This window comes from Melozone crissalis, unplaced genomic scaffold (assembly GCF_028551555.1).
Source record: "Melozone crissalis strain CALT ecotype California unplaced genomic scaffold, PUWL_Pcris_2 ptg000016l_1, whole genome shotgun sequence".
Taxonomy (NCBI): Eukaryota; Metazoa; Chordata; class Aves; order Passeriformes; family Passerellidae; genus Melozone; species Melozone crissalis.
In genome coordinates, this window is record NW_026535794.1 from 37,047,324 (window position 1) to 37,061,075 (window position 13,752).

Genomic DNA, 13,752 nt, shown 5'->3' on the forward strand with positions numbered 1-13,752 from the left:
CTTTCAAGCATTTGTATAACTATACCTTTCTCATTTTTCTATATGTTTTTCCTTTACTTCTTGAATACATTCTCACTTAAATCAATGCATTTGCATACTCCAGTGATCTTTCTCAGAAGACATGTCATTTATGATAAACACAGCCAACAAATGCCCGCTGATTTCCCTCTAGCCACTAAACTTGACAGAAAATCTTCAGTTAAAGAAAGCAGAATAGGAAACCACAAAACAAAGGCTTAAAACTGAATATGCAATATATATGTATGCATGCAAGCAGGTAACCAAGCAGACATTGTGTTCGACAAAATGATACTTTTTTTCTCAGCTATAACTTGTATAACTGAAATTTTTTGGGGTCCTTTTTTTGTTGGTTTTCTTTTTTTTGGACAGTCCACCTCTCATGCCAGTCTCACCAGTGGGTCTGACTAAATTTTTTTTTGCAAAAAACCAGCACCCCAGCGTTCCTCATTGCAGCACATGCAATTGCAAAACACCAAAGCCTCAAGATGAATTTGGCAGCAATACCCAGATCTTGACCACAGCTTTTGCCACATCCACACCAGTTGAGAACTGATGAACCTGATCCCTTCTGAGCCACACCAAGATCCACGGGCACACAGGGAAGGTGTCTGGCTGGTGGGGAAAAGGGAGTGAGACATCTCAGGAAACTGCTTCTCTACCCTCTCTGGGGAACCAGAGGTTAGCTCAGACTCAGCAAGGAGCTCTGAGTTGTTGTACTGAGCTGATACACTGACCCAGCTACCTATTTAAACTCACATAGAAACTGATCTGGGGGAATAATTGCACAGGAAATGGAGCTCTTTGAGCCCTGGGAATTTTACCTGGCTTTTGGTTGCCGCAACCTTCGCAAACAGTGCTTGGGACACCTTAGCTCTCTTCATTTCCTGCTGAATCTCATCATAAATGGAAGCATTAATGTTCATGGAATTGTTTTCTGGTTTTCCATTCCTCTCTGTAGCAATAGTAGCAGTTTTGACCTAGAAAATATGAGACATTTTTCATTATGAAAAAGTTATTTCCTCTCTTTCCCTCCCTAAGTAGTTCCCCTTTGCATTTTATTCCTTCTATCCAATCTTTCTCTGATATTCTTTCAGCATTTTGCAGAATAAATATTATAAGTTATCTACAGTTCCAGCAACTGGGAAACAGGAAAATTCAGTGCATTGTAACAGGTGCATCTGAAATTCAAGTTACCATTAACAGACCACTGCAAATTTCAATGTCATAAATTAGGTGGAAACCTGTCAAACAGTCTTGTAGAGACTTGTGAACCCTTACATGATTTCTTTGCCCCACACAAATTAAGTAAAAATTTTAAGTGCAAGATAAAAGAATCTCTAATGAAATAGAAATATGACAGATATATCTTGATTCCTGTCTTATGCCCAGTACACTTAAATGCATGATAATGTTGAAAAGTTGTGGCTTTAGATTGAATTTTTAAAAATTTATCTTATCAGTTTGATTCTTAAGCTGTTTTTAAGAGACAGTTTAGAATAATGCATACTTTAACCACTCCATGAAACAAAGATAGGACTTTCTTAAAGCTACTGATTCTAATTGTATTTCACTTACATACACCAAATATTTACTCTTCTTGCAATCCAGATTAAGTAAACACCAAACATGTAAACAAGACAGAGTGATTACAGTACCACCTTTATGCTGCATCTGCAGCATTAAGAAAAACAACAAAAAAATACATCAGTAGCGACATGATGTGCAGGAGACTATCCTTTCCTTCATCCTCTGGAAATGATGGAAGTGATGTTTCAACACCAAGCATCATCCCACCAAGGTTAGACTGCAGTTTCTGCAATATCAGTTGAGAGGTACAAAAAATCAGCAGGTACTCAGCTTATCCTACAATATTCTCAGTAGTTTAGGATAACGTCTGTCTTTAGCAGTTACTCTTGCAAGGCTTGCTCAAGATTAGTGGACCTAATGGGCCACTAATCCTAAAGTGGGTCAGAGGAAAGGAAAACTGGATTTCTGCCGAGAACCCACAAGGTGATGATGCAAACAAAATCAAACCTTAAGATTTCAATTCAAACATACTGACTCATACAGAGGTTACTGAGAGCTGAATTAATTTGGTTATTCTAAAGTTATACAGCTAGTTGAAGACAGTCATTCAGCCTAATTCTAGGTCTAATGGACAGAGCCTGGCACTTCCAGAAGGTGATTCAGCCTACTCTTAAGTACATGCCTAAACTCACACTTTCACTATCAGTTTGATCCAGTGCAAGTCAGCTTCTTCCTGTGCTCTGAAGTCCCTTGAGGTTCAAAAGGAAATCATGACAACATGATAATTCATCTTCTAATCTCACTCTCTATGAGCTTGCATATGTCACAGGTCTCACAATATGGGAGTCAAAGGGTTTGGATGAGAGATGTACTTAGGCAAATCAGCAGCCCATTTTTTCCTAGAAATGCCATCCTCAGTTTGTGTTAGCTATCATCCATAGTGCTTTTAATATAAAATAATCTAGTCCAGAAACTGGGAGTGCATGCCACTTTTGCTGAACATGATTTGTCCATCAGGCTTTTCAGGAACTGTGCTAACACATGGCCATTAACTACAAGGGGCAAAACTTCAGAAGGACAAGTTGTCCACAAGCATTTCCTTGCCCCCATTCTGGCAGACATTAGCACAAGGGTTCTAAGTAAAAATGGAAATGGAGAAAAATCCCAGAATGTGGCATACAGTTAACAATATGATTTTTTTTTTCCATCTGAAAACAATTAGTACTTTACAGCCATACCCTTTTCTGTAGTGTGACATTTTACCAGCCACATTGCACAAGAGGATGGCCAAGCCTGGACCAAAGGTTGCTCAGAAACATTTGAGGCACCTGGCAGCAGGGAGGGAGAATCAGCACCATGAAACTCTCTCCTTCCCACTGCAGAGCAGGAAAAAGTATGCCTCACACCTGACAAATCAGTACAGGGCTGCAAGAGCAGGTGCATCTCCTGAAGACCATACAGTGAAATAATTTAAAAATACAAAATCAGTGGCAATTTTATAACTTTTAAATAAGAAGGATGTGCCAGAAAATAACTGACAAGTGGTGGGGATGTTAAACATACAACCGTAGACAGACTTATCTCTGTGCATGTAAAAATCAGCCTAAGCTAAATTAGAGAATGAAAAAGTGATGGCTTTATCAAGGCACCTTCTTGAACCTTGGGTTTAAATTTTGGGAAACAAATTTCAGTCCTTCCCCCCAAAATAATTTAAACTTGTAACTAATCTTTGAAAGACCCAAGGGGAAGACAAAAAGATGAAGGTATTCAGCCAGCATACACAAGTTTTTGGGAAGAAAACACTTTCCTCTTGTGATCTTGATCAAAATGTGTCTCTTCGGTAAGCACACTGCCTTTTTGATTGCTCCTGAGCTTCAAAGGACAGCTTCATGTTGTAGCAGTACTTCACAGATCACTTAACTGAGCTGTGAACACACAGACCATCAAAAGCCATCACACACCCATGCTGTAGACATAATTTAAACTATGCTACTTGGTCCACACTTCTCAGTGTCCAATTTAATACGGATATGCATTTAACCCAGGGAATTACTGAAAATCCTCATTCTGGTTTGCAAATCACATCTATCTTTATACAGGTACAATAAATTCAACAGCATCTAATATGTCATCAAAGTTAAAACAAACAAACTCCTATTGCCTTCTGTTGATATTTAATCAGGGAACACTAATTGAATTCAGAAAACACTAATATCTGCATCAAAAACCAGTATTAGCCCAAAGATCTTCAGGGGAATAAAGTCATAAAGTTATAAAATGATGGTTTGGGGATTACCAAGAGTTGTGGTTTTCATCATACCCTCTCCCTTTCCAATTCACTTCATTGGCCAAGTATAAAAATTCTTTTCCTGTGTCTTAATAATTTCTCTTCAAAGATCAGGTGAAGACTCTGGCTGGTCTAGACTTACTATTGGTCTGCTCTGGTCTGATGAATTCCATGCAATAATGTCAATTAACCTCTTGGAGAATATCCATACATATAACTGTTTCATAATTTATACATAAGCAGCATCTAGGCTGTTGTGTTGAATTTAGAATTGAGTTCAAGACAGAGGCTGTTTGAAGCTGGGTTGAAAAAACACCCTCCTCCTCAAAAAAACCCAACAGAAAACAAAAAAGCTATCAATGGTGCAACTCCAGGACTTGAGAGAGGAGGTGGAAAAAGTATTCATTTTGGAGAGAAAAACAAAACAAAATATAATCTCTCATCTCATCCACACTTAAGCACAACCTCCCACCCCACCCACACCTACAGCCACGTTTTCTGTTTAGGAAAGAAACCATAGATCAGCTAGTTTTTTTTTTTTTTTTGACAGTAACCAAATATTGGAAATACTAACTGAAGAGGGGAGCATTATTTTACAAATGTAACACACTGAGAATCAGGAATTCATTTGGCCATCTTCCTATCACCAATCAATCTAGTCTTCTAAGAATACTTGAAAAAAAATAACATATCCATCTCCTCCTGGCCTACCCAGATATATCTTCTCATCAAATAAGACTGATTACAGCAGCAAGAAGTTCTGGATTAATTCAGTTTTCCAAAAAAAGGGTAAGTTGTCATAGAAGGAATAACCAGCATGAAGAGGTTTTCACAAACATGGAAGCTCATTCCTTCCCCATCGAAACTGAAACAAAAAAATCTTATATAACACATTCTCATAACTACTGTTTTAGCTTGGGAACAAAAATCTTCTTTAATCCTGGTTTAGCTTTTAATATTACATTGTACATTAAAATTCATAAAGTAGTTCATTCCAGGCAAAACAAACTACTTTTCAGTTCTGCTCTGCAAATAGCAGAGGAGGTACAATAAATGCTGTTGCTTTCAGAACAGCTTTTATCGGGACAAGGTTTACTACTCCATTATTACAGTGGCGCCTGGAAGTGCAGTTATAGTTAAGTGTCAGGGTTTCCATTAACTCTCTTCCATGGTGGTTTTTGTGGGGGTGGGAGGAGAGGATTGCATTTATTATTTTGTTCATTTTACTTTCATTAAAATGCAACTTGGCACAAAGATTTTCAACCTAAATCTAAAATTTTGCCAACTTGAAAATAAAAATTTTGCTGGTGGCGATACATGGCACATGCATGTGGGACTAGGATTCCACCATAAAGTTTCAAGGAAGCTGGTGTTATCCCAAACTCCTTGCAATGGAGATTCACTGTTCCTCAAACATCATCAAAGCAGCGCTCTCTTAGATATCATTCTTTCAAGAGTAACATCCTATCTCTGAGACCCAACCCATGATATTGCTTTAAACTTGTAATTTATCTGCAGTCAGAGAGGCCAGGATTGTATTTAAGAATTGAAGGTTTTGGTCAATGAGTACCTAGAACCATGACTCATGCAAGATTTTGGCTACTTCTTAAAACATTGCCTTGTTAAAATAATATTCTGCTCTTGACATTACACGTACTCTATTTTACACAGGATGATGATGGGCCCCAAGGGTTAAAACAAATTTTCTTTGGGGAATATGAGTGGCATAAAGGTTTCTTCCTTGGCTCGGCTGAAATGGAGATTACTTATCTTGGGAAAGAAGTGTTTGTAACTGCAGGATGGCTAAAAACCTTTAAGCAGAATATATTGGAAAAGAAAATCTGTAACTTGGCCACCTGTCTCTATCCTTCCCACAAACCATACAGAGGAGGGGGAGTCATCTTCCCTTCACATCCCAAACTGTCCTGATGAGACATAAAGGCCATCCCTAGCACCTCATCATCCTCCAAATTATCGCCAGATTCTCTCATTTCCATGTAACATGCAATAGACTCATTCTCTCAACTTGACCTAGGAATATCCCAGAAGGGCCTTTGTGGGGTGATCTGCAAGACGAAGGTGTTGAAGAGTGCGGGGAAATGATTAAAAGAAATAGAACGTGAAAGGACCTTTTCCTTTCCTTCTAGATTGCAGAGGTTAAATGTCTCCATGCAGTACCTACCTGATGGAGATGCTAATACTTATAAATTCCAGTGCCCCAGGAAACAGCCTGACAGACAGGCTTCTGCCCCAGGGGTAGCAACTCGAACAACGTCCAAAGGAAAAATCCTTGTGCACGCCGTCTCCTTGTGCTCAGTCCACCAGTGTGGAAGATAGTAGCAGACTTTTACAACTTGACCAGCTTAGAGGGCTATACACGCATCCCAAAAGCTCATGCATTAGAGGCTAATGATTTCAATTAAAAAAAAAAAAAGTAAGATTTTGCATTTTGTTTAAGTCAGAGAGAAAGGGAGAAGTAACGGGGACAAAGAGCTTCTTAAAGGATTTCAAAAAAGAATTGGAACCAATCCAGATACATTAGCTCAAGTAGCAACTAGTAAGAATGCTGTAAAAATGAGATAAATTCAACACTGTTCCTTCTAACTCAGGCACCAGGGTTTATGCTTGGTGAGTTCCTACTATCCAATCAGACCTCCAAGGTCACACTTTCTGTTTTTGCATGCAACAGAATGGAAAATTTACACAGAACAAGCTCAGCTGCTAAATGGTTAAGTCTGCTCTACTGTCTGGCCACCAGTTGGCAACACAAAAATGCAAAATAGATCCTTTTCAGGATGTTTATTTTCACATCCTTCCGAAACTGATAACTTGCAATTGCAAAATAAACCTTCATGTGTGGCATATTAGCTCCCATTTTTCATGGTTTCATAGTTTAATTGTTTCAAACGTTACACTGGTCTAAAGATTTAATATTAAATATGTTGGCTCTTGTGTTAATTCTGTTGTCAGGATAAACGGTCTGTTTTCTCTTTCAATGGTTATCCAAGAAGCTCACAGTCAAGCTGGAAAAATATTATGCTGTATTCCTGCAAAGTGATCTTTAAATAATTGCTTATAATAAATTTAGTAGTAAGGATGATAGTAGTTTTATTTCCTTAGTATCAAATATTCAATAAACTGTGGATATTTTGCAGGAGGTATCACAGTAGCAGTTTGCATTGAAAATTTTGCAGTATCCTGACTGTAATTTATTTTTGCTGTGATTTGTAAAGTTATACTTGCCAGTGTTACAACTAGGACAATTTCACTATTATTTCAAGCACCAAGTATTGTAGTTATCTTACCAACACAGATATTTCAATTTTCAAACTTAAGACTGAACACTTAGCAGCAGGTGAAAAGTGCTTCAGATGTTTTTAGTAGGGAATTCTGGAAACAAGGTCACAAAGAATCACAACTCAGAGGTTTCTACATTCTCAATCTATTCACTAGGGAAAATGTGTGTGTTTTGCTGAATGACTGAGAACAGCACAACAACTGGAAAAATAAGTGCTTTGTTCTGTAGACCTCAAGTATTAGTCTATAATGTTTCCTTTTAAACTTGCTTTCCTTTTGAAAAGGATTAAAACAAAAACGTATGCTGTTTCCACTTTGAACTGTCGCAATTAGGTTAACTATACTCCTGACTCACACTAAAAAAACGAAATGTAATTATGAACAAGAGCACAGTAGAGACAGATAGATTTAGCCCCCCTTTCCCATCAAATTTGGACTTACAGTATGTTTTGTCAGTTAAGAAAACCCCTTAGTCTCACTTTCTTTCTGGCTGCAAGGGATTTATACAGTTTAAAGTGTGAATTAAAACCAGTACAAGGACTACCTCTGACATGACATCCTTCAGGAAGGTCCTGTAATTAACTCTGTTCTTTAGCTGTGAAATTGCCCAAGACCACTTGAGACAGAGTGAGACATTACCTTGGCAGAAAGAGATAAGTTAAGAAGAAGGGTTAGCCTTGGCTCTGAATTACCTGGGCTGTGGGAGCAGGTACAGATATTAAAACAAACTCAAATGTTATTTTAAACACAGTTATCTCTATTTAACTATTTCCCACAAAAGCATCCCTATGTAAATAGATTCTTGTCCTTTATCTTGAAGAATATCTATAGTGGATTTTATAGACTAAACTCAGTTATGATAACAAAACTACACCATTAGTACAGCCTGTTTTTTCTGGTAAAAAATTCTTCTCTTGTGAAAAGTGCTGCAGCAGGTCAAGGTGATCTTCTGTCCTCCCTCCTACAATTTTGTTATTCGTTACTTTAGTGTGGTTCTTAGTATCCATTAGCTGAAGGTAACTTAGAAAAATAATCTCAAGAGGAATTTATAGCATTCTGAACGGGTATAGAACATAGTCACAGTCACAAGCCTATGACTGGATAACAAAAACCTGCTGTTTTTTCTCAAAAAAATCACCCATCACAAAATTCCCACAATCGCAAAGCTTTGCTTTGTTTAGCAAAAGTGGACTGTGTATACAGCATGATTACCACATATCTGCAGATCAGTTTGGATTTTCCTTGCATAAGTACAACCTTGAGCCAGAGCAACGCAGAGTATTTCTGAAAATATACAGGTTTTGGAGTGAACCATGTTTCTTTGTGGAAATTCTGTGCATTCCTACTGCTCACATGCATTTCTCATGTACCTTAAAACAAGCATCAGAATTTCCTTGATCGACACAAGGACTGCACCATTGAATCTCTTGATCCCACTCTATCAAACTTTGTAATTTTTGAAGAATTAAATCAAATAAATTTTAGAAAAATCAATAGGAGTTTCATTTTAGCAGATACTACATGAAGCTTTAATGAGCATATCCAAATAATTCAGAGCAATGGATATAGCAAGCTGTTATTTTAAGCAGTTGTCAGTAGCTCAAGATGGTAAAAGCATGCCCAGCATTATGGGACAGGATCTTCTTTCCCCTATCACTTTAGTTTTACCTGTTTGCTTTCTGGAAAAATAGTTTTTAAGGCACTAGAAGGTACTCACACTTCTGCTTTTATTCCCTCTCAGTTTAATGGTCCAAATCCCTCAAAATTCCTATCTGAAGCTATAACATTAAGAACCTAAGAATTGTAAGATGACAGCTATAAGCTGTCATCATCCATGCCCAGTAAAGCTTGTACCGCAATAAAATGAGCAAAAAATTCTGTAGGAACCATAAAGGATAGAATTTATCTTAAAATTAGAAAATAGGTAGTAATAAAGTGCTACTATCATCCATTATATTTCCTAAATTTAATTTGCAATATGCACTGCAAGTAATGATTCTACCAATGTTTAAAAAGTGCGACAGCAAAAGGTTTCTTCTTTTTCAGAAAGGTCTCACCCAGCAGGACAGAGAGAGAGCACAAGAAGCAAACCCCAGAGGCAGAGAGAGCAGTTTACTTGTGGAGGCCGGCTGGGCGGTGTGCTGATGAGAGGCGCCGGGCCCATGGCGGACGCTGCGTTCAAGCTCCTTTCCCTTTCGTCCTGGTAAATTCGATCTCGTTCTGCTTCCGGCAGCTGCAAGAAGTTCTGCATAGCCCGAAGGTTTACCAGCAAGGACTGAGAGGCAGTCTTGGGATCCTCTTCTTTTCGGAGGATTTCTGAGAGCAAGCCCTGTAGGGAAGGAAGAAAACATAGGCTCCAGAGTTAGCCTAGGCGAGTGTCTGTAAAACCGTGCTCTGCAAAGCCATTGCTTATCAGTCCCTGTTCTTCTTACCACTGGGCTGGCAATGAGAACAGCAAATGCACAGTTCGCTCCACATAGGATTATATTAATGGCATTTCAGGTAGCAGAGAAGAGAGCCTCAATTGTACCCTTAATTTTATTAAGCACCTGTTTTAAATACAACATAAACTGAATCTTCCTAATAGGTCTTCCTCCTTTTACTGGCTTAACTTGCCATGATATTTTTTACAGTCCACAGATAATCACGAGACATTAAGGATAAGCGAGATACACTGGGGGGTTCTCAGGCTTCACAGGCAAAATGCACACCCAACCTTAAAAAAAGGATTTCACATTTCTAGCAACTTAAATAGATCTTTGAAAGGATGTGATATTTCACAACTAATCTGAGACTATAAACTTGCAACGTTTCTCAAATACTACTTCACTGACTCAGAGCCATGTTTTTTATAAGTCAGTATTTCTTTCTAAGAGTTGCATATTGGAGTTTAACGAGTGAGGAAACTCATTGGATGCCCTCATGTTCCACCTTCTTCTTGCACCTTCCTCTCTCTTCATCAGGACAACCCTAATCCTCAAACAGTCCATTGCCTGGGATATTTATATTTAGTGTCAACAGGTATTTGACATCTCTCCCTGCCAGATTCTCCTTTTAAATATGTCATTCAAAAGGCTCTGCTGTCTTGGAGTAACAAGATGGTGATAAGAAAGGTAACTTTTGGAAAAGCAGATGTGAACTACTATTCAGAATAAATATTGTTGCCATGCTGGGAAAGAGAGAGGGTTGGCACGGGAGGCTCTCTTACTTATAGTGCAACAAGGGAACACACACGTGAATTTCAAGGAATAAGATAACCCAACGTTTATTTTCCTAACAAACTTTTGTAAGTTATTCAGGATAATGAAGGGGTAAATAGAGAGAGGGAAGCAAACAATAAAAAGTCAAAACTAAGATAGGTAATACTTACTGAATATATATATTCCTAAGGGGGTACAAGAGAATGATATGGCCAAGGGAATCTTTTTGGGAAGTCTGATGCCTGCAGCACCTGTGGAAGTTGTCACGTCTCTCAAAGGTCTTATCCTATCAGGCAAAAGACCCTTAGGGAGGTGCTGCTGCAAAGCCACTACTCTCAAGCAGCTGTGCTTAGGCAGGACCAGGCCCCACCTAGTGTGGGTGTGAGCTCTGCACTTCCCTGCTGGGCGATGAGGACGGAGGTACCAACCACCACACCTCAGCCAGGGTGGTCCTCATGGCCCTGCCTGTGCCTGCATGTGTAACGGGGAAACGGGATGGAAAAAACCCAACAATCTTTCCAGCATTCAGCATGAAAAATATTTCAGAGGAGGAGGATAGAAAAAAATACTCTCGGGGGATCCTTTCTTACCACTTTTCATGATCCCTCCTGTTTTCTGGTATCCAGGCAGAAATTTCGCAGAAGGTAAATAAATAAGTTACTGAAAAAGTGGCATTTGGGTCATGTTTTAATTTTTTTTCTTAATGGTTAGTCTAATAATAAATTTACTTATTAGCAAATATGGCAAATAAATTCGTGTCTATTGTTTTTTCTACTTTTAAATATTCAAATCCACAGTTAACAGTGTTTGTTAGTGGTAGGGTTACACAATCCACCTCCAGAGCAGGTACAAAATGATTTTGTTCTACTGGAGACAAGGAAAAGCTGTCTGCAGAGCACAGGACATAGAGAACATAATAGAAAAACTTATGTTGGAAGGGACCTTTAAGATCATTGTGTCCATCCATTAACTGTGCACTGCCAAGCCCACCACTAAACCATGTCCCCAAGTACCACATTTATATGTCTTTCAGATACCTCCAGGGATGGTTATTCCACCACTTCCCTATCTGCCTGTTCCAGTGCTGGACAACATTTTTGGAGAAGAAATTCTTCCTGATATCCAATCTAAACAGCCCCTGACATAACCTGAGAACATTCTCTCTCACCCTGTTGTTACTTGGCAGAAGAGACCAAAGCTCACATCATTCATCTCCATATAGGTAGTTGTAAACAGTGATTTCTGATTGTTTCTGTGCTGGAGACACCTCTCCATGAATAAATGAGCAAGAAAAATGAAACTCAAGTGGACTGATCATTGTCAGGAGAGAAGATTCCTTACAAAAAGCCACCCCACTGTCAGCTACAGAAAATGTCCTTAAAAAATAATTTAGCCCATAATAGAAAATATTTGCTTGTATAAGCCTTAGCCACATAGTGGGCAGCTAAAAAAGTTAGAAAAGGCTCGTGTTCTTGTATAACTTTTCCCTCTTCAGTGAAATAAGTAAACAAAGAAAATGGTATTAATATTTTCTTTTTTTTTTTTTTTTAACATTTTAGCATTTCCACTGCTGTGGGACACCTCTTGGTGATCAGAAATGCCACTAAGTATTCATTCTTCTCTCTTCCCCAATCACTGTCATGACTCTGACCTGGGAGCAGAGCAGAGCAGAGAGTAGCAATGCAGGGAGAGGAGGGGAGATGACAGAGCACAGAGAAAGAAGGCAGGAGGAGTTTGCTTCTAGGCTCTAAACCTAAAGGTCAGAATATGTGAGGAAAACTCATGAAAATGAAGATGTAGCACCAGGTGCAGGCAGACTTAGAACACAGGTTGCCTGCTTCACATATTATTTCATTGCTACTACTTCAATTTTTGAGCACAAAACTTTAGCTAAAAGTTGTTAGACAGGGTGTACAATGGGAAAAATCCTAGAAAGAAAACATTGGCTCTCACATTCTGGTCTGTGCTGATGTGGAGAGATTAACTGTCCATTTTACCAGGCTTAAACTGGTTTTCCAAGATACTAGTCTTGGTGTGATCTCCTGATACTGTACCTCAAATTGCATAAAAACTAAGCTTGTTTTGCAAAGAGATTATAAACACTGTTAGGCTCAGAGCCCTCATCAATGTTCCTCCCTTCTATTCCCTTTGCAATGGAAATGTGTTTTTTTAAATATTCCCAGGTTCCATTGGAAAAAAAAAAGGACAAGTTTACATGTCATCACAAGTATAATTCATTACTAATGGCACAAAAATGTTCAATAAATATTATCAAGGCTTTCAAAAGCTCATTACAAATTCTTTAAAAATGGAGATAAATTAAAGTGTCTGCCAATATGAACAAAAACACTGCCTGTCTGGCCCCCAGTTTGTCTCCTCCTTGAACATAATCACTGATTCAAATAGATTTTTATCAGTGTGATAGAACTTCAAAGCTTCCAGAAGAAACATGCAATTTGCCCAAACCTTCCCAAAACACGCAGAACATCCCTGAACACTATCCCTCTTGGTTGCAGGGCCCTCCTATCCCATGTCCAGGTGGAAGATTATTCCCAAACTCCACTTCCAAGCCTGGACCCTAGCCAAGTAAGTTATAAGCAGACACATTTATCTATGTCGCTTAGTAGCAAGAGGAGAGCTGTCATGATAGTGTAATAGCACCTTTTTACCTTTTATTCAATGGTGATATGGATAGTGTACTTTTTCTTAAATTACACTATGAAGAATTATATGAATACAGTGGCAATTTCTGTTATACTTAAGCAGGCAAATTTCTCTCTACCACATAATTTACAGAACTCAAATTCAATAAAACATTACATGATGGTCCATTACTGTTATCAATTTTGAATAATCCATCTTCATTTTTCATTTTACTGGAAAATAAAGTGTGCCAAAGATAAAGTGGAAGGAAAAAAAAAAATAGTGCCTGAGAAGGTGGCTTGTGTAAACTTAGATTTTGTTTTACAATTACACAGAGCCACTTAGTGCATCCAAGCATTCTCCTTCAAAATAGCATTTGCCCAGAATTAGCATGAGCACAGTCCTAAATACACAGAAGTTTTCACATATGAGAAAAGGCATTATACATGAATGAAAGGCAGTACGTCCTGGCAGCTAATATTTTAAACAAGCATGGGGCTCAAGTAGAAAGAAGGGAGAGAGAAAAGTGAGAAACACTGAGAAATATTCAAAAACCTTCCAATCAAACACCATCACTTGTGGCAAAAAGTATCAAAGTTCAGACAGAGAAAAGCAGCAAAAAGCACTCTTCCTTCTTTCATAAAGACAGAGCCATGAGGTCACCTCTGTGTAACAGCACTCAAGTCCCTGCAGCAAACCTTACAGCTGAAAGTGTACACAAACAGAGGGAGGCAGCCCCCAGTTCCAGTTCCAGCCACAGCCATGACTAACATAACT

General features: G+C 38.5%; 1 protein-coding gene across 5 annotated transcripts in view; it reads right to left on the reverse strand.

Moving 5' to 3' along the window:
- The window catches only part of SATB1 (SATB homeobox 1), a 92,213-nt gene that overhangs the window by 25,688 nt on the left and 52,773 nt on the right, over nt 1-13,752 (reverse strand). For all 5 annotated transcript variants that reach the window (XM_054274032.1, XM_054274036.1, XM_054274033.1 and 2 more), the window contains exons 8-9: nt 9,249-9,461; nt 843-998 (exon numbers count right to left, since the gene is read on the reverse strand). In XM_054274032.1, the coding sequence (XP_054130007.1) occupies nt 843-998; nt 9,249-9,461 (369 nt within the window). The remainder of the gene's footprint in view (nt 1-842; nt 999-9,248; nt 9,462-13,752) is intronic.